Source organism: Pongo pygmaeus, chromosome 10 (assembly GCF_028885625.2).
Source record: "Pongo pygmaeus isolate AG05252 chromosome 10, NHGRI_mPonPyg2-v2.0_pri, whole genome shotgun sequence".
NCBI lineage: Eukaryota > Metazoa > Chordata > Mammalia > Primates > Hominidae > Pongo > Pongo pygmaeus.
The window spans coordinates 43,756,822-43,782,491 of record NC_072383.2 but is presented as its reverse complement, the minus strand read 5'-3'; the positions used below and the strand labels follow the sequence as shown (position 1 = coordinate 43,782,491).

The window sequence follows — 25,670 nt, the reverse complement described above, 5'->3', positions numbered from 1 at the left end:
TTTTAGTTCTTTGAGGAATCTTCATACTGTTTTCCATAGAGACTGTCTTAATTTAAGTTCCCACCAATGGTGTATAAGCATTCCTTTTTTTCCACATCCTCGCCAACGTCTGTTGTTGGACTTTTCTTTGACAAAATCATTTGTTGGATAATTTTTTTAAATTGGAAATTTAGGCTATAAAGTTTTGATATTCACCCTGAATATATTTGATGATTCTTAAAGCATTTTAAATTCTTACTTCTGTATATTTGTACATCATTTACTCCATTTAGCCTGGCTGAATTGTTCCCATCTCAAGTCCTATATTCCCCATGGAGAGGACTGTCTAACATCTATTGCTGTTACTCTGTGCCAGGTGCTGGACTGATGCTTAACGTGTGCTCTCTCATTTAAGTCTCCCAGTAACTTGATAAGATAATGTAATAGTGTTAACTTCTGTTTCCCAGATGAGGAAACTAAGGTAGCATGCTCAGGCCCTCAGAGATAGTGAGGATTTGAATTCAAGTTCTAAGTCCCTTGCTTTCTTAAAGCCTTGGCTCTGACCCTCACCATTGACCATATGCCTTGCCTCCCCACCATAATTTCCTAGTCTGAACCCCTGTAGCCTCCTGTTTGCATCATTTATTACCTACCCCCATGTCTCCCCAGTGCCTGTTCCAGTGACTTGCATATAGCAGGTGCTGAAGGAGTGTTTGATGGTGAAACAGTTGTTTTCTTTTCTGCAAGGGAGAGGGACTTTCTATTTAACAATTTTGTAGTCAAAGAACCTAAGCTCAAAAGAAAACTTACCTCTAGTATCCTTTTAAATACCAGGTTTATAGTAGTCTTGATATTATCTAATTTTCCACTTAGGGAAAAACTATACAAAAATTAATTTATGTTGTATATAGTGTTTAAATTTATTATTAAAATGATTCAAAATGTATAGCTGTTTTTGACTTATGGTTGTCTTTCATTTCGTCTCAAGATGAGCACCTGTTATTGGCATTGTTTTGTACTAGGTAGAGTGCAGGATATAAAAATGAATGAGGCAAAGTTCCTGCCCTTGGGGCATTTATAGTTTATTTGGTAAAACGAGAATATAGACAACTCATAATGGCAAAAAAAAAAAAAAAAGTGGGGGGAGTTAGTGGTTGAATAGGGCTGTAAACTCTTAGAGAGCTGATTGATAACTGTTCATATATGTTTTGGTGAGTAGTATATCATTTAGTAAAGATGTCAAGCTTCAAATCATTATCATAAGGTTAAATATATTACGCATGTCTTTACAGCAAGTTTATTTCTGATCGTGAAAGTAGAAGAAGTCTCACAAACAGCCATTTGGAAAAAAAGAAGTGTGATGAGTATGTAAGTATCATTATAATGAAGTATGCTTATTTTTTTAATCATATAAATTGGGACAAATCTTTTTAATTCAAGTAGCATAATACCAAAAGCATAACTACCTGTATTCACCAGGATATTCCTCATACCTTATGTATTTTCTCTTGAAATCCATTCAAGGAAATAACTAGATAACTAAGAATGGATTTTCTTGAATTTTACTTCCATATTGGTTCCTGAGAGTGCATTAAAGGCTTTGGCTTGATGAACTTTCTTGGGGATTATTTTGCTTAGTGTCAATGTTGGTTTCTTTGTTCAGATTCCAGGTACAACCTCCTTAGGCATGTCTGTTTTTAACCTAAGCAACGCCATTATGGGCAGTGGGATTTTGGGACTCGCCTTTGCCCTGGCAAACACTGGAATCCTACTTTTTCTGTGAGTATTGACGTGCCGGTACTTTCCATTTTAAAACTGAACTTTTTGTATGTTTCTGTTATTACATAGAAGAAATGTGAAATATTTATAAATAGTTTTTTTTATTAACTTGGCTAAGTTACAAGTACATACTTTGATATTTATTGCCTGAGTGATTTTTCAAAATGTACTTAATGCTTACAACAAAGAGGAAGGAGAAAATATTTTTATTATTCAAGAATACTGAAATAACCATTTGTGAAAAGGATTAAAACATTTGCAAATAACTTTTTTTGGTATTTTTGGAGTCTACCTGTGACTTTAAATCTCAGTTAAAATATTAAGAGGTGTTTAACCCCAGCCAATCACTACTTTGGCCTTTGGATTGCTGTGGAGCGTGTACTACATCAAAGGGCGATTACAAATTTGTTTGTAATAAATATTCAAGAAGCATAGAAATTTTCAGTGTTTTGAAGATGAGAAATTAGCATGTACTTTCCCACTGAGATTCAGTGAAAAGAAAATGGGCAATTTTCTTTTTAAATAACTTTATCTCAAACTGTTGAATGGGACTTTCTGCAAATGTATGGAGGGCTTATTTTTAGTTGGAACAAGATTAAGAGAGATGATAGAATTTGTACTAAGAAAATTCTCGCCCAGCCTGATTCCCTCTCAAATGTCCCACGAGTGTCAGTGGTGAGGTGAGGGAGAAAGCACTTCTCCGAGGATCTTGCCTTTTGTTCCCTGACTTTGAAACTCATGCTTTTCATTGGCCTGGCTAGATAGTCCTTGTTGCCATGTGCTTTTGACAGGAGCATCATTTCCTTAGAAGCAGTGACCGAAATGGTTACTAATCCTACAAACTGTGGATATCCTTTCAAAAAAACGCATCAAAAACTGAGATAAAAGAATATTACTGCCCATTCCATTACTCCAGGAACAGAAATGCCCATCCATGCTGCCCTGTGTTAGGCATTAATATTTTTTGTGTGTGTAAACTAACGTGTCCTTTCTAAAATTAAAAGACTGTGTAAGATGGTGAATTCGATACATTGTCTTCCATATTGTCAGCCTAATTCAGTGAACCTAACTCTAGCCTCCTCTCTTGATCATTCTGATTGCATCTTTCTAAGTTGCCTTTCCACTTGAGCTGAGTGCCAGGTTTTAGGGTAATATGGCAGAATTGGACAACATATTTCTATGGTGATTTTTTTGGGTATATGTGAAATTCTGACTCTCTGAGGATAGTAGACTGCTTGAGGAGCTACACTTCTGGTTTTCAGTGCATTTACATGAGACACCTGAGCGCTACTCCCAACTCCTCTTCTAAATGGCTATGTAGTTTTAAGCAAGTTTCTTAGCCACTCTGAGCTTCAGTTCCTTCCTCTTCAAAACAAGGAAATTGTGCAAGAAAAATTTCAGAACCAGGCAAACCTCCAAAACGCTATGGTTCTGTGACTATTTTCAGTCATTCCAAAGCTGGGAATATGTTCAGTTCAGAATGTGTATTACATTGATTTCTTTTTTTAAAAGTTATTGCAATATATCAAGTTATAAATTAACCTGGTGTAAAAATCAATTCTTTGATGGTTGTAACAACAGTAATTCTTGTATCTCTACAAGAGATACAAGTAGTATGTAGTAGTGCCAGGCATTACTCCAAGTGTTTTATGCAGAATCCTTACAATAACTCTATGAAGTAGCTGCTATCATTAATTTCCTGTTTCACAGATAAGGAAACTGAGGCATAAAGGGTAGCTTTAATTTTGGAATCTTTCTTGATCACCCTTCTGGGGATTTCCTCTACCTCTCTTCTTTGCTAGATCCATTGTTTCCTATATTCCATTTCTTCTTCTTTCTAGATTTACTTATGTGCTGTTACTGCTCAGAAAAGGTGACTGAAAATAAAATTTTTGAGACCTTTATTTCTGAAAAATATTTTTATTCTACTTTTACCTTTGATTGGTAGTTTGGTTGAATATAGAACTTTATACTAGCAATAATTTTCCTTCACAATTTTGAAGGTATTGCTCTATTTCTTTCTAGCTTTTTTCTGTTGTGAAGTCCTATATGCTTCTGATTCCTGATCTTTTATATATAGCCGGGTTTTGTTAATTTTTTTTTTGGAAACTTGTCAAATCTCTTGGTTCCCAATATCCTGCAGTTTGACAATGACGTGCCTTGATGTGGGCCTATTTTCATCAATTGTGTCAGGCATTGGGTGAAATCTTTTCTTTTAGAAATCCATAGCCTTGGCCAGGCGCAGTGGCTCATGCCTATAATCCCAGCACTTTGGGAGGCTGAGGCCGGTGGATCACCTGGCAGTTTGAGACCAGCCTGGCCAGCCTTGCCAACATGGTGAAACCCCGTCTCTACTAAAAATACAAAAAATTAGCTGGGTGTGGGGGCGGGCACCTGTAATCCCAGCTACTCAGGAGGCTGAGGCAGGAGAATCGGTTGAACCCGGGAGGCGGAGGTTGCAGTGAGCCGAGATCATGTCCAGCCTGGGGGACAGAGCAAGCTTCTGTCTCAAAAAAAAAAAAAAAAAAAAAGGAAATCCATGGCCTTCAGTTTGGGGAATTTTTTTTACATTATTGTGTTGATGAATTCCTATTACCCCCAGTTTTTGGACCTTCTAAACTAGTCCTCTGAGTTTTTTAATCTTTCCTTTATTTTCATTTCTATAATGTTTCACTGTAATTTTTGGGATATGTCCTCAATTTTTCCCCTCCTTATTGAATGTTTTATTTCTGTTACTATTTTTTATTTATAGGAACTTAAAAACTCTAAGAATGTTTCTTTTTAATATTATTTTGGTTCTGTTTCATGATTTCAATATCTTCTCTGAGGATTCTAATGATAGTTTTTTTTCTGCATTATGAAAAATTTAAAACGTGAAGTAGAGAGAATAGTAGAAAAAGATTTTTATGTTTCCTTCCTTCTATGGATGGTTGTTTTAGTCAGTCCCCCACCAAGATTGTCTTGAAGCAAATCTCAACTCTTTTATTATTTCATCCCTAAATATTTTAATATATATCTCTAAAATATAAGGACTCTTTTAACTCAATATGTCGTATCTAGAAACAAGTCAACAACAGTTCCCTAATATCATCAAATATACAATCAGTATTTAAATTGCTTTGATTATGTTATGTTTTTAAACATATGGATTGTTCAGATCAGTACTCAGATAAGGTTCACACAGTGCAATTGGTTGATATGTATTTTAAGTCTTTTTTAATTTATATTTTCCCATTTCTCTCCTTTTATTCTGTGCCATTTATTTAAGAAACAGGGCCATTTCTGTAAAGTTTTCCACAATCTGGATTTTGCTTTTGTATCCCTGAGGTACAAGCTGATTTTTGTTTGTTTTGGGGTCTTTCACCTTAGACTCTTTGCCCAGATGTCAGATAGTTCCTGTTTATCTGCTGTCTTCAAGAATGGAGGAAAAACAAGGCTGATTTGAGCCTGGCACACATGAGTGGGGCTTGTTTGCAATAGCGTCACTTAAGATGCTCTCGAGCCCTTTACTTGGGAACCACCAGGGTCATTTGTCTAGGACCCTCTTCTTTGGCTGTTCAGATCACCCAGAGAACAGCTCCCAATCCCCTGTTCTGGGGGCCTGGACCTCACCGCCATCTTTCTGGGAACCAAGTAGGGGGGAAAGGGCTGGAATGATTATCCCAGCAGGCATGTGTTCACTCAGTTCCCAGTTTTCATTAGAGTATGCCTCTTCCCCACAAATTGTGCCTAGTCTCTCACCTAGAAACATATATTGTATATTTTCCAAAGAATATATATTCAGATTGTTGCCAGGATGGGAGAGGACCAACCAGTCAGCTTTATGGAGTAGGACCTGGTCTGGGGAATCTAGCTATTTCTTGAAAAAAGTTCAACAGATCCTCACTATTTTAGCTCACCCCTTCCATTATCCCCAACTTTCAGTCATGCCAGCAGTGCCTTTTAGAGATTCTGTGAGGTAAACTGAGTTGGTCTTGGCTTTTTCCACCGCTGATTTATGGTTCAGGTCTGTCTGCTTTCCAGCTTTAAAAATTTCATTATTGTCTACTATTATGTTTTATCCTAGTAGCTTTACGCCTTAAAAAAAATCTTTTTACTGGGATATCAAGGGAGAGGGAGTAAGTACTTGTATTCAATCTACTATTCCTAGAATTCAATTGATTTTTAACTATACTGGCTGAGGGATAATTGACCTCCTATCTCATGACACTTTAGTGTCTGATTAAAGCAGGGAATTAGAAAAATTTACTTTTGTAGTAGAAGGAAGATTTTTCCTGGATGAAACTATTATAGGTCATTTAGTTATTTGTAAGATTCATGGATAACAAGTGCAACACACCAAGTCTTCAGCTAAATCTCATGAAGGTAGTTGTACAAAGGCTCAAACTTTAAGTTTCTCACTAAACTTAGGACGCTCCTACCTCAGGACAAGGATTTCACTCTGTGACTGTTGTAAAACCAGCTGCTCCTACAGCTGCTCAAAGCCAAGAAGCAGTTGGCAGGATCAAGATATTTCATCTGGTACAAGGCTCCATTCCAGACTCACACTGGCCAACACAGGAAAGGAGTCCAAGACTGTCCAGGCTTCTTTGGACCAGCAGCTGGGAAGGCTCCTTAGTGTCTCCCTGAGGCTGGGTGTGGAGCCTTCTCTGCAGTCATCTGGAAACTTGTTGGTGTGATTTCTTTTTCTTGGATGAGTTTGCAGCTCATTTTTTTTTTTAACCTATCCATAATGGCTGTCATCCCTGTTTAACACACTCTAATTCAGTTAGATTCAGTGAGTCCTGTCCTGTTGTAAGAATGGTGCTGGATTTTGCATTTTTCTGAATTCTGAGGATGCTGGTGGGCACTCTTGATTTATCATAGTTCTGCAGGTATATATCCTCTATGGGGAACAAAGTGGGGCTGGACCCTGAGGCTGCAAGTCAGGGATGTACTGAGGCACAAGTACCTCAGGGTAAAGAGTACTTGTTGAGCTGTTTTCCTGGGAGTAAGGACCCAAATAAAAGGCAATAGATGCTAAAGGAATTTCCTGCCACCGTAACTTCCTCTTTATCTGAGTCTTACCCATAACTCCATCATAGCAGAAGTAGGGATTAGAAATCAATATTGACAAGGAAGAATGGTGGGTTTTGTTTTGTTACGTTTTGTTACATTTTCTGAAGATTTCTATTAAAGGCATACATTTTATAGGAAATTAATCTCTAGAACACATCTCATAGTACTAGGTAAGGGTAAGTATGATGTTTATTGCACTACACAGAATCTGATAAAGCAATAAATGCTTTTTATTTTTTCATAACTTCTTAGCATGTATTATTATTTTTATTTTAATAATGTAGTCCTTAAGTTGAAAACCATAAAAAACAAAAGTAGAATTCACAACACTTCTGAGATATCAGTTTATTATTAACACTGAGTTTGTGAACAATCTCTTTGAAATGTTAATTGTGAAACAAAAGTACAATGTGTATAAAACAATAGTTTAAATTTTATTTGGTTGATTATAATACCAGACCTTTTGGATTCTTGTTTTCCATTTTCTATCTCATTTGTGTTGTGGTTGTGGGAATGAAAAAGATAATTTATCTAAAAACAGACTTTGAAAAGTGGCATGCAAGGAGACTTTTTTTAGTACCAACGCATAGAGCTGCTAGGAATAATAAATGAGTGGGGGGTATGTGTGTGTGTGAATGTGAGAGAGAAAGAGAGATGGAGAGAGTGATAGTACTGCGTGGTACATAGTACACCCTGTAGGTATTTGTTAAAATACTACAGTTAGTATTAGGTAGTCACTAAATAATGGCTAACGTTTACTGAACAGTATCTATATATGCTACACTATCTTAATCCCCACCAACAACATTATGAGGTAGGTATTAGCCCCATTTTACAGATAAAGTAACTGAGGCTTCATAACTTACCTGTGATCACACATTAGAAAGTAGGGGAGCCAGCATCCCATCCAGGCTTGCTTGACTCTAGAGCCAGCGTGATCTAAAACACCATACCGCCTTTGGTGATGCCTTCTTCAGACACCAAAGTTGCATTATTACTCTACAACTTGAGAAAAACTTTATTTTTATCAATGGATGCTTGCAAGTTAGTACTTACCTTTTACTTTCCAATATAATGTACCTTTAAAATCACCTTATAAAATCAGCCAGTGTTCCTGAATTATCTTGCTAGTGTTCCACCAATAACCATCCCCTTTACTGTCATGAAAACAGCTTGGCAATATCAAGTGTACCAAACTGTAGACCGAGGATGTCAGGTTCCTGTTCACAACAAGTAAAATGTATGCTTAAAGTATATTGTGAAACCAATAAACCTCTCAGCGGCTTCATATTTGTCATGTGGGTTCCTGCATGTGCAATTTGAGATTTCCCATTGCTTTCAGGAGCCCTTGAACTCCTGAAAGAAGTAACTAAACATTTTGTTATTAAGAATTAAACACCAAGTGATAGCAAAATCAAATAATACCAAGTCTAAGCCTAGGAAACTTGTTAAATAACCATGGTACTTTCATAAAATAGAGTATTAGACTACTACTTAAAAGAGTAAAATAGACTTATATGGGCAGGTGAGGAAAAATCTCCTAGGTTGTAACCGGGAACATCGTGTGTAACACTATGTTACTGTGTAGCATAGTATTATTAATACTGTGTAACATAGTACTATTACATGAATACAAACTGAATATTGGGTGGAAGTGAGCATGGAAGGAGGGTGTGTCTACATGTATACATTATATTGCCCAGAATATTTGGGGAGGGTACACAAGAGAACTCTTGGCAGTGGTTACTTCTGGAGAGTGAGAAAGGGTCTAGAGATGGAGTGGAGATGGAAAGTTTAGACTCTTTAAATTTATTTTTAACCTGCTTTTAGAGGAAAAAAAGCTAGTTGAAAAAATTGTTTTTTTGAAGAACTTAACACCAGTGCAATAAGACTTTTTCCTTTTCCTCTCACCTACTAAAAACTTGAGAGAGAAAATATATTTTTGTTGTAGATAGTTAGACCATGAAGCTAGAATGAGGACTCTGTCAATGCTGTGTTGCCACTTGTTCCAGACTGTATTTTCAACCTCTTTTCCCTTCAGATGACCTCAGCTTCTGCCACACTAACCTTCCCTTTTCTGTAGAGGCTGCCTGCCTTAAAACCGTTACCTTGGTCTTTCCAGCAGCCCACCTGTACCCTGTCTCATCTCTGTCTTCTGAATCCTCATGGTCCTGGAAGGCCTAGATCAGATGTTATCTCCTCCGAAACTGCTTGTCTAATCCTTCCAGGTGGAAGGGAGGTCTCTCTTCCTTTCCTTTTCAGTGTAATTTGTATCTTTCTAATAGTAAGTATCACTTCCATTATTTAGGCATACATTTTACCTTCCGTATTGAACGCTGAGCCCTACAAGGGCAGGATTAATGCCAAATTCTTCCTTGTTGAAATCATCCTCCTCCTGCTAACACGATCTAGAACAGCATTTGCACGTAGCTGCTCCTCAGCAAAGTTTTACTGAAATGAGTGAATGGATATGTAAGAATTAGATTTTGCAAAACCAGAAACAGGCTTTAGGGCAAAACAGTAGCCTTCATTATTGTTGCAAATTTATCAGAGAGGAAAAAGATCAACTGAAAGGTTTAGTTCACCCTCAAACTTTTAGTAGGCTGTGGAGATGTGGTGATAATAATCACAAAGTCAGCATGGGACTGGCTGCTCATTGTCTACTTTCCTAGGAATGCCTCCTTCATTTGAAAATTCAAAATAGTTCTGAGACTGCTAAGAAATACTAGATGAGGTTGGTATTGCAAAAGGGCATTTGTTGTTAAATTGCTATTTGGGAAAAGGGCAGTAATTGTCATTGCCAGTTACAGCAATTACCTTCACTTTGGTGGATTGTTTACTTAATTGTAGGTGAATTCTCTGGCCCTCTCTCCCTCCCTGTCTCTCTGTCTGTCTCTCAATATTTGCCTTTGTGGGCCATTTGTAATTATCCTACCAGCAAAACAATGCACCATTGTATTGTCTATGATCCATGTTTACAAACAAATCAGTAAGTACCCCTTCCAGTAAGGATAAGTCTAAAAATATAAGTGTCTGTGTAAACTGAGATCAGACTACCAGGTCCCTTCTCTCTTTAAATTTAGTGTTTTACAATTGAGCCTACATAAGGAGTAAATAGAAATAGAAGTAAAAGTATAGACTCATCAGCACATTGCCCTAAGTCCTTGCTCGTATATTATGGGAATTTGATCATTATCATCCCATCACAAAAAATAGTCTTCTCATTCTATCGGGAGAATTATATTCTTAACCAACTGCACCAGCATCACTTTCTGATGTCTCCAAATATTTTTCAGCAAATTCTACTAAGTTGCAGTGAGATTGCAGCATACCTTTATACAAACTCGGCCTGCTCTTAAGCTGTCATTGCTTTATTACTTTATATATATGCCAAAATGTCGAATGACACCTACCAAGATAATAATTTTGCTCTCAGTGGCAATGAAGATGGTCTGTGTGCTATTTATCAAGTTATTCCTTATAAATGATAAGTCATCTCCTCCGTGCATTCCTAAGTGAGCAGTTCTTTGCCTCCTTAGGAAATACCACACTGGACCTTGTGATCTAAAGACAGAGCAGTTAAGAGGAAGTCAATAAGGAAACCCCTACTCTTCCGGATGATCCTAGGAGGTCCATCGGACTAGTCACATTCATCTTTCCTCTTGCCAATCAGTTTCTTGTTTTTAGAATTCTTTGAGTTATAGTCACAGTTCCTTAGAAATGATTTGAAGAGAAAATTGTCCTTTGGCTGGCAGCAAAAATCATTGACATCAGAGTCTGTTGTTTGGGAGTAATAACCCGGGAGAGGGAGAAATGGCACATTCAGGCTTGCCAACATTTGAAATACATGGAAAAGGGACAGTGGCAGTGCCATTCAACTCTATTGAAATCCACTGGATTAAGAAGCTTTTCAGAAATAGGGAAATGGGAAAGTGGTTAGTGTTGCACTAACAATGAGTGCCTATTTTGTAAACAGAAATAGTTGGCATGCGTAGGAGATGAGTCCCACCCATTGTTTTTAGAAGTTGAGCAGCTATTGCTAGTTTATGAGTCATCTGTGATGCATCTGATAAAGGGGTTCTAAGAATTCAATTCTCTTAGCCCCAGAAAGGTAGGGTGTGTGTGCATGTGTGTGCGTGTGTGTGTGCACGTGCGCGCATATGCTCTAGAGTGTATACCCTGAGTTCACTCAGTCCTATTTATGCTGAGTTGCATCAGGTGCCTTGGTCCTATCCAAGGACAACAGTGTGATCTCTGTTTTGGTACAGCCTGCAACAGACAACTTAACTATACTGGCTATGGTTTTACAGCGTTATTTACCTCCATGATTGGTAGAATGCCTTCTCTGTTCACTCCTCTGGTTTACAGTAGGCCAGGTGTGTGTTAGCAAAGTAGAGTAGGTTAAGTATGGTGCAGAGAGTTGGATTTTCCAGGTTAGCTTAAACTTTTATTACTCACAGAGTGGTAGTTGGTTTAATTGGAAAACTGCTCCTTTGTGGGCCAGTTAGTTTTGCTTTGTTCTCTGGCCACAGACTTCCCCTTATGTCAGGCACGTGATTTCAAAGATCTGCATCTATATCAGGGGTCAGCAAGGGACAGCCTGCAGACCAAAGCCACCCACAGCCTCCTTTTGTGTGGCTGGCTAGGTAAGATTGACTTTTAATTTTATAAAGGACTTTAAAAAAGAAAAGATAGTTACAAAGTGTACATTGTTCCATGAGATCTTTATAACAACCCTGTTAATCATCCCCATTTTATAGATAAAGAAACTGAAACTACCTTTGCAAAATTATAACCAAGGAAATTATGACAGTGAAAGAAATCAGACCTAACCAACTCTATCTTGCTTCTAACCCTTAAGCTGTCCTTGTTCATTCCTGGGCATAGGCCGAACTAACTTTTGGAAGGAATTCAGTTCATGGTTTAACTGAAACAAAACTGGTAACAGCCCTTTTCCAAAAAGACCCCCTTCTTGCCTGGGGTCCAGTCTGCCTTTGCAGGACTAACAAATTAACTACACGATTAGAAATTACAGTTTAGGGGTCATACAGCCTCTGGCTCCAAGAGTCTGAACCTCCCCAAATTGCTCCTTGGGGTAACATCATTATTGTAAAACCTAAGATCAGTGCTTGAGATATTTTGCAGAGCTGTACTCAGTGTATCAGCTGACACCACCCAGACTGGTAATCTCGCCCAACCAGTTCTGCCATCGCACCCAGGAACAGAAGACAGCAAGAAAATCTTACTTCACCCCTCTATGATTTCATATCCAACCTAACCAATCATCACTCCCCACTTCCCAAGCCCCTAGCTGCCAAATTATCTTTAAGAACTCTGATCCCTGAATGCTCTGGGAGACTGATTTGAGTAATAATAAAACTCCGGTCTCCCACACAGCTGACTCTGCGTGACTTACTCTTTCTCCATTGCAGTTCCCCTGTCTCGATAAAGTGGTTCTGTCTAGGCAGCGGGCAAGGTGAACTCATTGGGCGACTACAAAACTAAAATTAACAGAGGCTAAGTAACTTGCCCAAGATGACTGACATCTGTGGAGAGGAGAGCAACAAGTCCGTTGGGTGCTCCTCTTAAACCGCCTATTTCTCCTTAAATGTGCCTTGTTACCACAAAAACAGAATGGGAAAATATGAATGAAACCCCCAATCCACCTTTCTACTGGAACAAAAGTCCCAAATACCCACCGAGAACAGCATATTCCTTTATTTCAACAGTTACATGGGATTTTACTGTCACTCAAGAGTTAACATCTTTAGAGTATGATAAAGAGTAAGGATCTAGGTTTGAGGAGAAGGGAAACGACTTGTCCTTGTGGAGTGGGAAAAGAGGAACGAGGACACATCAAGAGTGTCAAGAGTTATAAATGGAGTGCCCACAAAACCCACAGCCCTCTACCCACTATAGGTTAAAAACAGGAAGCGGTAGTGGTACATGGCTCTCTTTCTCACTGGTACAACATCCTCATTTAAGCTCAGACCTCTCTTTAACTGTTTTACAAAGAACCAACTAAACTAAAATTCTATTTTTACCAGCATACTTCTTTTAGATTCCTCTTTCTTTTTAGGATTATATTAGATACTATTTGAATTGGCCATCAGCAATGCATATTTCTTTTTCTAGACAAAACAAAATACCTAACTGACAGTGAGGCTAGTTTAAGAAAAGCTTTGCACCACAGAGCTTAGATTTACCTACAAGGAAAGAAATAGAAAGAACTGTACAAATAATTGCTCTCCACCTGTTTCCTGCCTGGCCTTTTAAAACCACCCATTTAATTCCCTAATCTAATTTGTAAGCATTATACATGATCACATGCTGCAAGGTCACCATGTGCTGGTCTTCTGACCCTCAGAATTTTGAAATTTGATCAGAATTTAGTGACTAAGAAGTCCACTTTAGGACTGAATAATTATGTTTCTACTCCTTTCTGTAAGTATTTTGTGAGCTCCTTAATCAAACAGGGACTCTATTAATGAGCTTAAGACTTAAACAAATGCAACTCTCCCCTAAAAAGGGGTTAAAATAATAATACTGTCACTTGAAAAGTTCTTTATATTTTTATTGTAAGACTAAGATAACCATTAAACCATTTTGAAAATGCATAAAATAAATGAAATAAAGTATAAAGAAAACACACAAAGTCTCTCTGTTCAGAGTGTTCAGGCTCACCTTAGACAAGCTCCATTAACATTTCAATGTATTTCATTCTAAGATTTTTGTTTGCCGCTTAGGTCTTATTTTTTACAGTGTTATTCCTCTCTGGATGTTTGACTTTGATTGACAATGCAACATGATGGGTAGGGACTTTGGAGTCATACTACCAGGGTTTGAGTGCTCTGACACTAGCTGTGTGACCTTAGACAAAATTCTTAACCTCCTTGTTACCTTATTTACCTTATCTGTAAAATAAGGATAGTAATAGTACTACTCACAAGTGAAGTATTTTAAAAAGTGCTTAGAAAGGGCCTGATATATAATGAATACCCCAACATTTGGTACTATTAATGATGAGTAAAGTGTTTCATTAATTATATTGAATCCCTTAAGGTAAATTAAAGAGCTTGACAAAACCCATTTTCATATAAAAGATCATTTTGAATTTTTCAAAATATTTAACATTTTCATATGAATTCAGGGACTCAGAACACCTTGTCCCTCTCTCTTCGCTTTTGGGCCTGCCTCTTTCCATCTGAGCTCTCATTAAACAAAGGATTTTTTTTTTTTTTTTTGAAATGGCATCTCGCTCTGTCACCCAGGCTGGAGTGCAGTGACATGATCTCAGCTCACTGCAACCTCCGCCTCCCGGGTTCAAGCAATTCTCCTGCCTCAGCCTCCCGAGTAGCTGGGACCACAGGCACACGCCGCTATGCCCGGCTCATTTTTTGTATTTTAGTAGATAATGTAGATACGGGGTTTCACCATGTTATCCAGGCTGGTCGTGGACTCCTGAGCTCAGGCAATCTGCCCACCTTGACCTCCCAAAGTGCTGGGATTACAGGTGTGAGCCACCGTGCCTGGCCAGGATTCTTCTGTGTCTCTTTCCTCACCACTTAAGTCTTCCATTGGCATTGCTTCCCTAGGCCAGAAACCACTATTCCTGTCCTCAAGCCTCACTGAGAGCCTCTGGTCCCTCACTTAAACCTTCTACTCATGCCCTGCTTCCTGTTTCCACTGGCTGGCTGTCACACTTGCCTGGAAAACCCCTGAAGCTGAGCTTTCCAACCACATAGACACGGCAACACTAAATTATTGGTCTGCATTCTCAGTTGGGTCCTCCCCACAGTCCAGCCCCTCCATCATTTTCAGCTAATGTTCTAGTCTCTTCAACAGTGTTTTCAAATCTTTATACAGATATTTCCCCTAGAATAACTGGGGGTGGGATGGAGAAGCAGGGAGAGTTGGTGGAGATGAAAGACGAACAGGAAAGTGCAAGGTGAAGATGCAGGAGGGTTGAGACCCTTGAGAAAGGTAGACTGGAAGTAAGAGGTAGAAGAGGGTGAGGGAGAGGCCAGCAATAGCAGAAAGGGGTGGAGAAAGATAGGCTAGCCCAGAACCGATGCATTTCCTATGGTTTGTCTACGTTCCTTGTCCTGGATTTTAAATTTTTCTTGTAAATACTCTGCCTCAACAAGCAGTATGTCTGTAAGTTTTGGAGTGAGGGCTGTGGGTTAACAGGAGACAGTGATAGATCAAAGGAGGACTAGTAATAAAGACCACTTTTACTCCAGCTCAAGGAGTTTTTATATGTACTAGCCTGCTTGTTTAATTGAGGATAGTAAAAGTTTTACACTTCTAACTGGATCTAGAAGAGGAAGAATTACATAATTTAGTAAGCCTCAGATCCCTTTTGGAAGGAGTGAAACATGGGGGAGGGGAGGTTGAAAATAATATTTAAATATATGTCCTGCTGAAGTAAATAATGCTTGAGGTGGGCAGATCACCTGAGGTCAGGAGTTTGAGATCAGACTGGCCAATATGGTGAAACCCGTCTCTACTGAAAAATACAAAAATTAGCTGGGTGTGGTGGCATGCACCTGTAATCCCAGCTACTCAGGAGAGGCAGGAGAATCGCTTGAACCTGGGAGGCAGAGGTTGCAGTGAGCCAAGATTGCACCACTGCACTCTAGCCTGGGTGACAGAGCAAGACTCTGTCTCAAGAAAAAAAATAATGCTTGAGGAAGTCAACCAAAGGAAGTAGATGAGACCTTACTTTTCACACTGGAAGCTAGTCAGCATCCCACAGCAATGAGAATGATTCAGCTGTAAGTGCTATTCTTCACTGCCACCTTACCTGGGTAGCCGTGGGGTCTGTGTTTACAGGTAACTGAGCTGCAGTGTTGGCACAGCACCTCACCACAGACAGTGTGGCAGATGATGCACAGCACAGTGTAGTGAGAAACAGAAAGAACTGGAATGTATACACCACAGGGCCAGAGGTTAGGGCTTTCAGTCTTGCTGCTTCCAGGGAGGTCAGTGGACCAGTAGCAGCAGCAGCATCTGGCAACTTGTTAGAAACGCTGAATCTCAGGTCCCAACCCATCCATTTTAACAAGATCCTAATTTGCACACTCGTTAAAGTTTGAGAATAGCTGCTTTCAACTTTGCAAGGGAGAGTCATGCTAGGGAGGACTGGTAACGGTTCTCTCTTTTTTGGGGAGGAATGGGTCCTGGAGGAGTTGAAAGCACTCAGCTGCAAGGCAGTCCCAAACACCCCCATCTGAGCTATTTCTGGATCTGATGCAGTGACGGCTGCTTTACCTCCACCCCTACCAAAGGTTCTGATGCTGTGTTGGGAGGATGTCATATGATTTGTTGCTGTGTAGCTAGGCTTTTAAAATATAGTCTTATCTCCCTTAAAGTGTCCTGAGGTTGGTTTTTGTTTGTTGGTTGGTTTTTTGTTTGTTTGTTTTGGGGTATACTTTATATACAATAAAATTCCCCAATTTAAAGGGTGAGGTTTGTTAAATTTACCCAAATACAGTTGTGAAATCACCACCACAATCACGGTGTAGAACATTTCAATCACATTAAATGTTTTGGTTTTATTTGTTGTCACAGCTTTCCACTTTATTAGCATATGGTACTTTTAAATATGAAAATAATAACATTATTCATATAATCTTTGGGTAAATTATGGAAGACCAAATGATTACAATTCTGTTAATATGATTCAAAACATTGACAAATAACATTTTTTAAATAGATGTTTAGATGTTCGTTGCTTAAAAGATGAGTCAAAATTTTCTTGCAGCAAAAAGAGTAAATATATCTAGGACCACTGTGAGAAATCTTTTTCTTTTTTTCTTTTTTTGCTCATGCCACTTTGTCTAAGATACTATCAGAAATCTTTTTAAAAATCATGGAAAGCAAGAGTATCCCCAGAGGGTTAGAAATAGGCTAATTTAATCCCAACTTTCAAAAATGGCAAAAAAGTAGATGCCAAGAAATAGTGTAGGGAAAATTATTAAACAGCTTGTTTATGTGCAATGACTGCAGAAAAGATTGCTCTGTAGAAACCAACAGTTTTTCTAAATAGTCACTAAACTAATATCATCTTTTGAGATAAGGTGAGCTAAGTAGATCACGGGACTATCTTCATAGAGGGAGTCTTGATTTTAGTTAAGATATTTGGCATAGTCTCACATAACTTGCCAATGAGGTTCTAATGTTTCTAAATTCACTGATTCTCAGCGAAGACTCTGTTATGTGTGTGTTTGATGTTGAATGTAAATAGGTAAATAGTTGAATTAAACTGTCATGGTCTGTCTTACAGTCTAGTGATGGAGACACATAATAAAGCAATAAAATAAAAAGATTACTCTGGCTGCTGGGTGGAAGATGGATGTGAGGAGACAAGTAAACATGATCACAGTTATCCAGAAATTAAAGACGATGGCTCACACTAGAGTGGAGATGGGAACAAATGCCTATGGATTTGGGATAAATTTTGGAGATAGAAATGATAGGGCACTTGCCAATGAACTAGATATAAAGGATGAGGGAATGGGTGAGAGATAAGGTCGACTTCCAGGCTTCAAGCAGTTGGCTGGACAATGGGCCATTTCCAGATGGTCTTGTTCTATTCAAAGTTGATGCCAGTGACTTGGATGAAGGTACACTTAAGATATGAAGTTAGATGCAGTGGTTAATATATAAGTAAAAAGGATCGACAATTTAAGAAGAGATCATGAGACCTGAAAGATAAAATGTAATGTAAACAAATATAGGACTTGCACTTAGCTTCAAAAACAAACAAAAAAAGTACACAAGATAGAATCAGGAAGACGGCCTAGTAGCATTCACACCAGAAGCTCAAAAAGAATGAAAAGTGTGTGGTTGCCGTAAAAATGAATTCCAAAATAGATTACCTTGAAAGAAGAAAGATGTCTGACTCAGAGAAATTAAAAATCCTATCATGCTTTGCGCTGTTTGGACCAAATCTGATGTTATAGCATTGTGTTCATCTCAGCACACAGCCTTTAAAAAGGATGGTTGAGGAACTGGACCATAACTGAGATGTAAACAGCCCAAACACTTCATCACAAGATGAACAGTTCAAAGAATTAAAGATGTTTGAGTTAAAGAGCACAATCTTAAAATGAGCACCCTCAGGACTGTTAGGTAGGAGAGGTGTTAGATTTCAAGTAGATTCAAATAGGTCCAGAAGATAAAATGAGGACCCAAGGACAGAAGTAGCGACAGTGATTTCAGCTGAGCCTCAGTTCCAAGCACAGAACTTTTCAGAAACAGAATGGGTTGCATAATATGTCCCCTTTTAAAAGACACTTTGCAGACCTGGATGCCTGTGTGTTGGCATGGAGCATAAAGGTTTCCTGTCCTGGATAAAAATCCTGTGCTGGACTAGGTTCTCTCTGAAAGTCTCTCCCTGCTTCAGGAGTCTAGAATTCCAAGTTTCTTCTCAGAAGACTCAAAAATTTACTAGAATGTCCTGCACCACATCTTTCATAATGTTGCTGACTCAAAGACTCTTGAAGGTTCCTGACCATATTATTCGCAATTCTAACTCTCTTGCCACCCCTTCCCCATGACCCATGTACAATTACATGCTCTAGATCTTCTCTCAAAGATCAACATAAGTCTGAAATATCAATACCTTGGCAGCCCTATTATCAATTGCTGATCTGTAGTCCCCATGTAAGTACACCTTTTTTAGCAACCAGTTTTTGCCCCAGCCATATTAATACTTGTGGTCGGTGGTTAACAATGTTGAAGCTTAAATTATATCCAGATGAAATTTTAAAAAGAAATCACTTGTGTTCCTCTGTGTTAACACAGGAATCCCAGCATGTGTTTCTCTTCCAGGAAACCATAATTATATGTACAAATATCTACCTGGACAATTAGGGGCATAATCATGCTCTAAATAGAAGTGTTCAAACAAGTCAATACCTTCTCTCCAGTTATTCCTCTTTCTTCTTTCTCTTAGATGTCATGGTTTCTGTGTCTCAAGACATTTATGATTTGATTTTTCTAACCCTTTCTAGGTTCTATTAGAGTCAGTTAGACAACATATTCCTTCTTTCTAAGAATCTGAACAAGGAAGTATACTTTTCTAAATTTTAATCCTATTAATGCCAGATTCTTGTATAGGCTAAAGTACTCTTAGAATTTTACCTTTACAGTTTGCCTCTTAGTGATCTGATAGAAAAGGGGGTTTTGCTTTATATTAATTTTCAGTCTTGGAAGAGAAGATATACATTTGGGAAAGGACTAAGAAGAGAGTCTTTGCAGATCAGACAGTTAAAGGCAAAAACTATCAGACTTTAAGTACACTGGGGTGCAATGTTATGTCTCTTAAACATGGGAGGGGGTTGTTTTCATCACTGTGGGAGCACCCCATTCTGTTGTGTTTAAGTGGGGGGAAGAAGATAAGTGAACACTACTAAAATCTTCCCTAATCAACACTTTTCTCCTACTTGAAAAGGGGGGATAGCAGTTTATGATGCTCAAAGGGCCAGATGCCACTGAGCATCATCTGCAAAGAGATTCAACGCATAGGTTGGTTAAGACACAACCATGTGCAAGAACCACGTGGTTGCAGGGGCTACTGACTGAGGGAACACAGCAAATGTTTCCTTAGAATGTTTCTTTTGCTAATAAATACCGAGTTCTCCAGGGTTAGGGCCTTTTGTAAATAATTATGTAGATATTCATAATTATCCTCTCCTGCTAGGCACATAGATAGTTCCTACAAGGTCATACTCTTTATACATTAGCCTTGGGCCCATGGGAAAATCCCTTTGGTCTCAGCAGAGTAGACCCAACAGGGCACATGGTCACTCCAGAATAGCATCTGGCTCATCCTAAGATGTCACTCATTTTACCCCACTAGGAAGCCTGTGCTCTTCTGTGCCACACGGAAATCCTCTAGGGCCTGTCACATGTTCGTGTAGAAGTGGCTACTTAGTATTGTGTCCCTCAAAACAAGTGAACTCTGCAAGAAACTGAAAGCTTGCTTCTTTGACATAAATATTGCTTATCTTACTTGATGGGAAAAAAAATCATGCCACAATTAGGTCCCATATCTTATTCTGTGGCAGAGCATATCAAATCCTGTTCCATTACATATCTCAGAACTACTGGGTTTGCTAATAAATGCTTGCTGTCCATTTCACACACCCCTCAACCTGAAGAGATAATAAGAGACCTACCCTCTTAATCAGTGTATTAGTCCATTTTCATGCTCCTGATAAAGACATTCCTGAGACTGGGTAATTTATAAAGAAAAAGAGGTTTAACAGACTCACAGTTCCACGTGACTGGGGAGGCCTCACAACTATGGCAAAAGGCTAACAGCACATCTTACTTGCCCGCAGATGAGAGAAAATTGAGAGACAAGTGAAAGGGGTTTCCCCTTATAAAAAAACCGTCAGATCTTGTGAGACTTATTCACTACCACAAGAACAGTATGGGAGAACCGCCCCCATTATTCAGTTATCTCCCACGGGGTCCCTCCCACAACACGTGGAAATTATGGGAGTTACAATTCAAGATGAGATTTGGTTGGGGACACAGCCAAACCATATCAATCAGCCTCCTCACTCAAGGATTTTAGGGAAATAAGTATAGATCTGAATGTGCTTCCTTACCAATCATATCTTAACCTAAATTCCTCTTTATTGGCAGATCAGTTGGGCCTTTAACCAAAGTGTTAGGTCTTCTGTTCTTTCTCCTAGTGTTCGTTTTGCCTCTGCTGAGCTTTGCCTCTCTTTTGTTTGCTGTCCAGTTTCTGGCAATTCATCTGTTCTGCTGTTGACCATTCCGTACTCCTGGTTTATCCCCTCATGGCTGCCCCATATGCAGGAGAAATAAAGTGCTGTAGGATCATAGACAGCTGAGGAGCAGTCATTCTGCCTGGGGCCAGGGAAGGCAACTGAGGAGTTGGCCTCTGAGCTGGGGCCTACAGCAGCCTTCAACAGGTGTGCTGGGAGGGGGAAGGGCCAGGAGGATGCAGCCCACGCAGAGCGAACAGCATGATGTGCCAAGTGCCTCTCGACAGCACTTGGTGGAAAAATAATTGCCTTTAATGACTCAAACGTAGAGTCAATTGCAGTAATGTATTGTTCTAGGGATATATTTTCCCACATCAGGAAGTGAGCGGTTTCATATGGGGACTGGATTTTTTTTCTTCTTTTTTAATAAATAGTCTTTATTTTCAATTATCATGTCTGTTTTAACCAAATGTTTCAGAAATCATCTATATAATCTCCCACATCATTTTACTGCACTTTTTCTTGAGAAGGGTTTGATAATGAGCCAGATGTACTAAAACAAAAACATGAGTTCATCATTCAAAAAAGTCTTTTCATTATACTTGATTGTCAAATTTTCTCACTGGTTAGCAAGCAGTGCTTATTCATCTAAGAGGAACCAGGTGCAAAAAAAGTGAATTACATTAGTAGCCCAATATATAGATTTTAAAATAGCCATGAAGTAATAGATGAAAAGAACCCTAGACATCATTTGGCTTGTATCTTTATATTATGGGCAAGGAATCCAGAGATGCGAATGTTAAGCAAGTTGCCCAAAGTCAGGTGGTCATTCTCCTAAGGTCACTGCCAGCCTTTCCCTTCGCCCCTCCCACCCCATTCTCACACTTTCTCACCCGGATGTAACAGAGAGTGCAACATAGACTACAAAAGCCTTCTTTCATAATGTTGTTTTAAAGTCATCTCAACCGAAATGCTCCCAGAGAGCTATTTGGGCTTTGAATTACATAAAGGATTTGATCTGTTACTCAGATTCTAATGAGCACTTCTTTATTTGGTAGGACATTTTTGTTGAGGATTTTAAAGCAGGGATGACTAATAGGTTCCAAAATTTGGATACTATTAACAAATAGTGTTAACCATACAAATAAACCTTTGCCCTTCTAAACTGTAATGCCAGAATATATTCTTTTCTAGATATTACAATAAGATTTATTTTCTTTGCTTTAGGGTACTTTTGACTTCAGTGACATTGCTGTCTATATATTCAATAAACCTCCTATTGATCTGTTCAAAAGAAACAGGTAAGCTGAGGACATGTTTGATTTTGTTAAAACCAGGGTGAATTATTTTTATGGTGGCATTATGGAACAATGATGTTCTTTCTGTACAGCAATTTGATTATTAAAAAGAAAGACTATTTTGACCTAGAGTGATTGGAAGACCTAGGGAGTATTTATCTAGAGAAACAGTTGCAGCAAAATATAAATTAAATTGTCATGGACAATGAGGAAATAATGTTGTCACTTAAAGTGAACCCTCAGTTATACCTGTTTTTCTAGTTTAAAATGACTTCATTTTAAAAGCTTCAGTTTTTCCTTAGGTCTTTATAAATCCAGAACAAAGATTCCATGTTTTTATATTATAGCTTCCAAAGTTTTAAAAGTAAACAGACCTTTCATTCTCCTGTGTGTATTCCAAGGAGAAAGTGTTACTCCTGAGGCAATGTGGGAGTGAGCAAGCTATGAAGAGACTTCAAGTACTCTGGGCAGTGTAATACCTGAAGTGTTTATTTTCTATTTCTGGGACACTGGATTATGTTTGTAATTCTTTCACTTTTACATTAGCTAAAACCACATTGGCCAACTATTATTGTATATACATGACTCCATTTAACTGGAACATTTTATAATAAATTGAGGAGCTAACCACTGTCTAGTTTAAACACTAGTCTTATGAGAGATTAAACAAAGGTTTAATTATAGCCTGTCCCATATTGCTCTCCGTGAACCTTTTGAAAACATGAACTGAACAGTTATAAAGAAATATAAACATTTTTTAAAAAGTGAATGCTTTAGAGTTTTAGTATTTATTGAGATGAGCTAGTCGAACACTTTCAAATTTTGCTACAGACAAATTATGCTTTTGACAGATTAGTCTTCTGCTCTCTTTTGTGAGTTGCATGTATTTGAACTACATTTTATGAATAATTAGATTTTGTATGTCATGGCTATTAAAATGTTTTTAAGCTTGTTATTACATTTAGAACATGGAGGCATTGATGGGTTGTTATTAAGATAATTCCTTGTTAGCCTAATCAGTTCAGGTCATTAATTCAAAAGGAATCTTTTTGTTTCAACCATTAGGATCTGTTTAAATCAAATATGTATTTTAATTGTATATACCAGACCTGAAGAAAAAGATCATAGAAGGAATTTCCCCTTTGTAAGATAGAGGTAGTTAAAAATAAGCGTTATGACCTAATAGGTTAATTGTAATGCTCTGGTAGCCAGCTTGAAAAAGGAGAAATGATGGTTGCGTCTCACTTTCTAAAATGTCAAGAGTTTGTTTTGTAATGAGGATACCTTAACCCCTGAAGGCCAAAATGACTATTTGTGTGAGTTTGAGAAAGGCACATAGTAACTTGGGGAACAGTCAATAGAATGACAAAATCTTGACTATTTTAACTTTCTGAACCCTGTCATTTCTTGTGTTCTTAAATTTGATTTTTAAATAGGCTGCATGGTGTATGAAAAGCTGGGGGAACAAGTCTTTGGCACCACAGGGAAGTTCGTAATCTTTGGAGCCACCTCTCTACAGAACACTGGAGGTAAAAAGAACATGCTTTTCTAATATACATAACTTGAAACTAATTCTGGTGGCTGAGCGGCCACATGAATTTTAACATAATTCAAGCAGTTATCATCCTCATTGCTAAAATGGCACAGAGAAAGTAAAGCGGAGACAGCAGTCACTTATTTAAAGCCACAAATCCTGCTAGAGTAGCTGAAGTTGCCTTTATGTCTTACTGACGGTTGGTCTAAGAACGGGCTGATAACTTTTTATATAGCTTGCAACATAAGCCTTCGTATCTTCTTTCTAAAAATGTTCTCATTTTCCTTCAGCAATGCTGAGCTACCTCTTCATCGTAAAAAACGAACTACCCTCTGCCATAAAGTTTCTAATGGGAAAGGAAGAGACATTTTCGTAAGTTATAGACCAGTTTTTTATGATATAACTAAAATGTTTTTAATTTAAATATGGGCTAATCAAAATTCTTGGTTTATGAATATTGCAGAAAGTTTTTCCTAGGCTGCTTTTTGTTTGTTTGTTTCAACAATAAATTTCTTTGGGGCTATATAAATGAAAAAAGCAGGAGAGCCATTTGAATATGCACATTTGAAAAGTAGATTTGTCTGTCATGCTGTGAGCGGTAGATACTGCATTTTCCCAAAAGCCTGAAATCTTTATCTAGTTTCTGTGAAATAGAACATATATGGAGTATTTTTAACACAAAAGTGGAACATGCAAAAAAAATTAAGACCCTAGCCTCTTGCTTAAAGAAGGGACATAGCATTTTGCGGGCAAAATTTACATGAGCCAACCTCATTAAAGATATAGATAACCCTGGAAAATGTTGCAGCTACATTTGGCACAATTGTGTTTTGACTCCCTCTTGTTTAACAGTTCTTGTCAGTCTTAGTTTCTCTGTTTTCTTTCAAGGGAGAATCGTAGAAGCCAGAGTTTCTAGTGTTCTCAGGATTCAAGGTCAAATCCAAGGAATCAGGGAGAGAGAAATGCCTACCTGTGGTGACTTGTTTCTCACTGATACTAGCCCAGCAAAACAAAAAGGAGCTTTCTCTTTAAATAATTGATAGGACAAATTGTAATCTGACAGAATGAAATGTATGCATTCAGTTTTGAAACCATGTAAATAATTCAAAAGAATGTCACATTTAGCCAATGGGAAAAAAAAAAACCAGCAATATTCCCTCTTCCATTACATGGGAGTGAAGCTGTAGTATATAAGTAGTGGCTGGGTTAAAGTGTTTGGATAAGACCTGAATAATGATTTTAAAAATTAATGCATATAGTAAAAATTAATAAAAATACATATCATGAAATTTTACATTGGAGGGGAAAAAAGTCACTTTCTAAAAAAATTTAACCTAATCACTTAAATGCCTTTCAGAGCCTGGTATGTGGATGGCCGCGTTCTGGTGGTGATAGTTACCTTTGGCATAATTCTCCCTCTGTGTCTCTTGAAGAACTTAGGTAAGGACAGATTTTGTTTTTATCATATTCTGCAGTGCCCAAGTGAATCAGAAACTGAATAAAAATGGACAGCGTTGCCCTCTGCTTCCCCTCTGCATGCACTCAAAGATTAAGTGCGTGATAAATTGCAAGTATTAATCAGTCCCAACTTTAATACTGGATAAAAATAATAGTCAGTATGTGACCTCCTCAACAATCCCTCTGCTGAGCTGTGGAGGGGAGAAGGGAGGTTCTGGGGCCAGGACAGACAGGGCTATTTTCAATAGTACAACTTATATGCTACTCTAAGAAAAGTCCAGAAATGGAATTCTCATCATACGAAGTCTTAAATACCCTCATTATTTAGATAAATATATTTTCAAATCTAATATGGAGACAGAAAGCTGCCTAGATTTATACTCACAAGTATTATAAATTTAGAGAGTCTAACCAGCCTCAATTATTTCTCTTCGAAGTGGGAGAGAGAAATCAAAAGTCAGAAACGGTGGATAATCTCCAAGTTGTATCCATTTGGCTTTGATCTACTACTTGTTTTTATGCTTGTATTTGGAGACAAGGATGCCTGATGTTAAGGGAATTTCATACATTGAATAATGTGGCCAGACTGCCATCTAGTCAAAAACCTGCAAAATGTATTTACTTTAATTCTGGGCTAATTCAAACAGAAGTTTGGATAAAAGCTCTCCAAACAATAATTGTGAGCCCCAGTTTTTTGTTTTGGATACAAAACAAAACAACTCTGTAGTTGTTCTGTGAGGTTTATAAATAGATTTTTTTTAACTACTTAATTTTCTGGTTTCTGCATCTGTGTTTTCTGTACCTATAGAGGTAGCT

At 38.1% G+C, this 25,670-nt stretch overlaps 1 protein-coding gene across 21 annotated transcripts in view; it reads left to right on the top strand.

The window, feature by feature from the left end:
* Positions 1–25,670, top strand: part of SLC38A1 (solute carrier family 38 member 1) — an 86,153-nt gene that overhangs the window by 39,210 nt on the left and 21,273 nt on the right. For all 21 annotated transcript variants that reach the window (XM_054442437.2, XM_054442434.2, XM_054442436.2 and 18 more), the window contains 6 exons: positions 1,272–1,347; positions 1,643–1,758; positions 21,792–21,865; positions 23,299–23,391; positions 23,687–23,768; positions 24,754–24,836. In XM_054442437.2, coding sequence (XP_054298412.1) covers positions 1,272–1,347; positions 1,643–1,758; positions 21,792–21,865; positions 23,299–23,391; positions 23,687–23,768; positions 24,754–24,836 — 524 coding nt within the window. The remainder of the gene's footprint in view (positions 1–1,271; positions 1,348–1,642; positions 1,759–21,791; positions 21,866–23,298; positions 23,392–23,686; positions 23,769–24,753; positions 24,837–25,670) is intronic.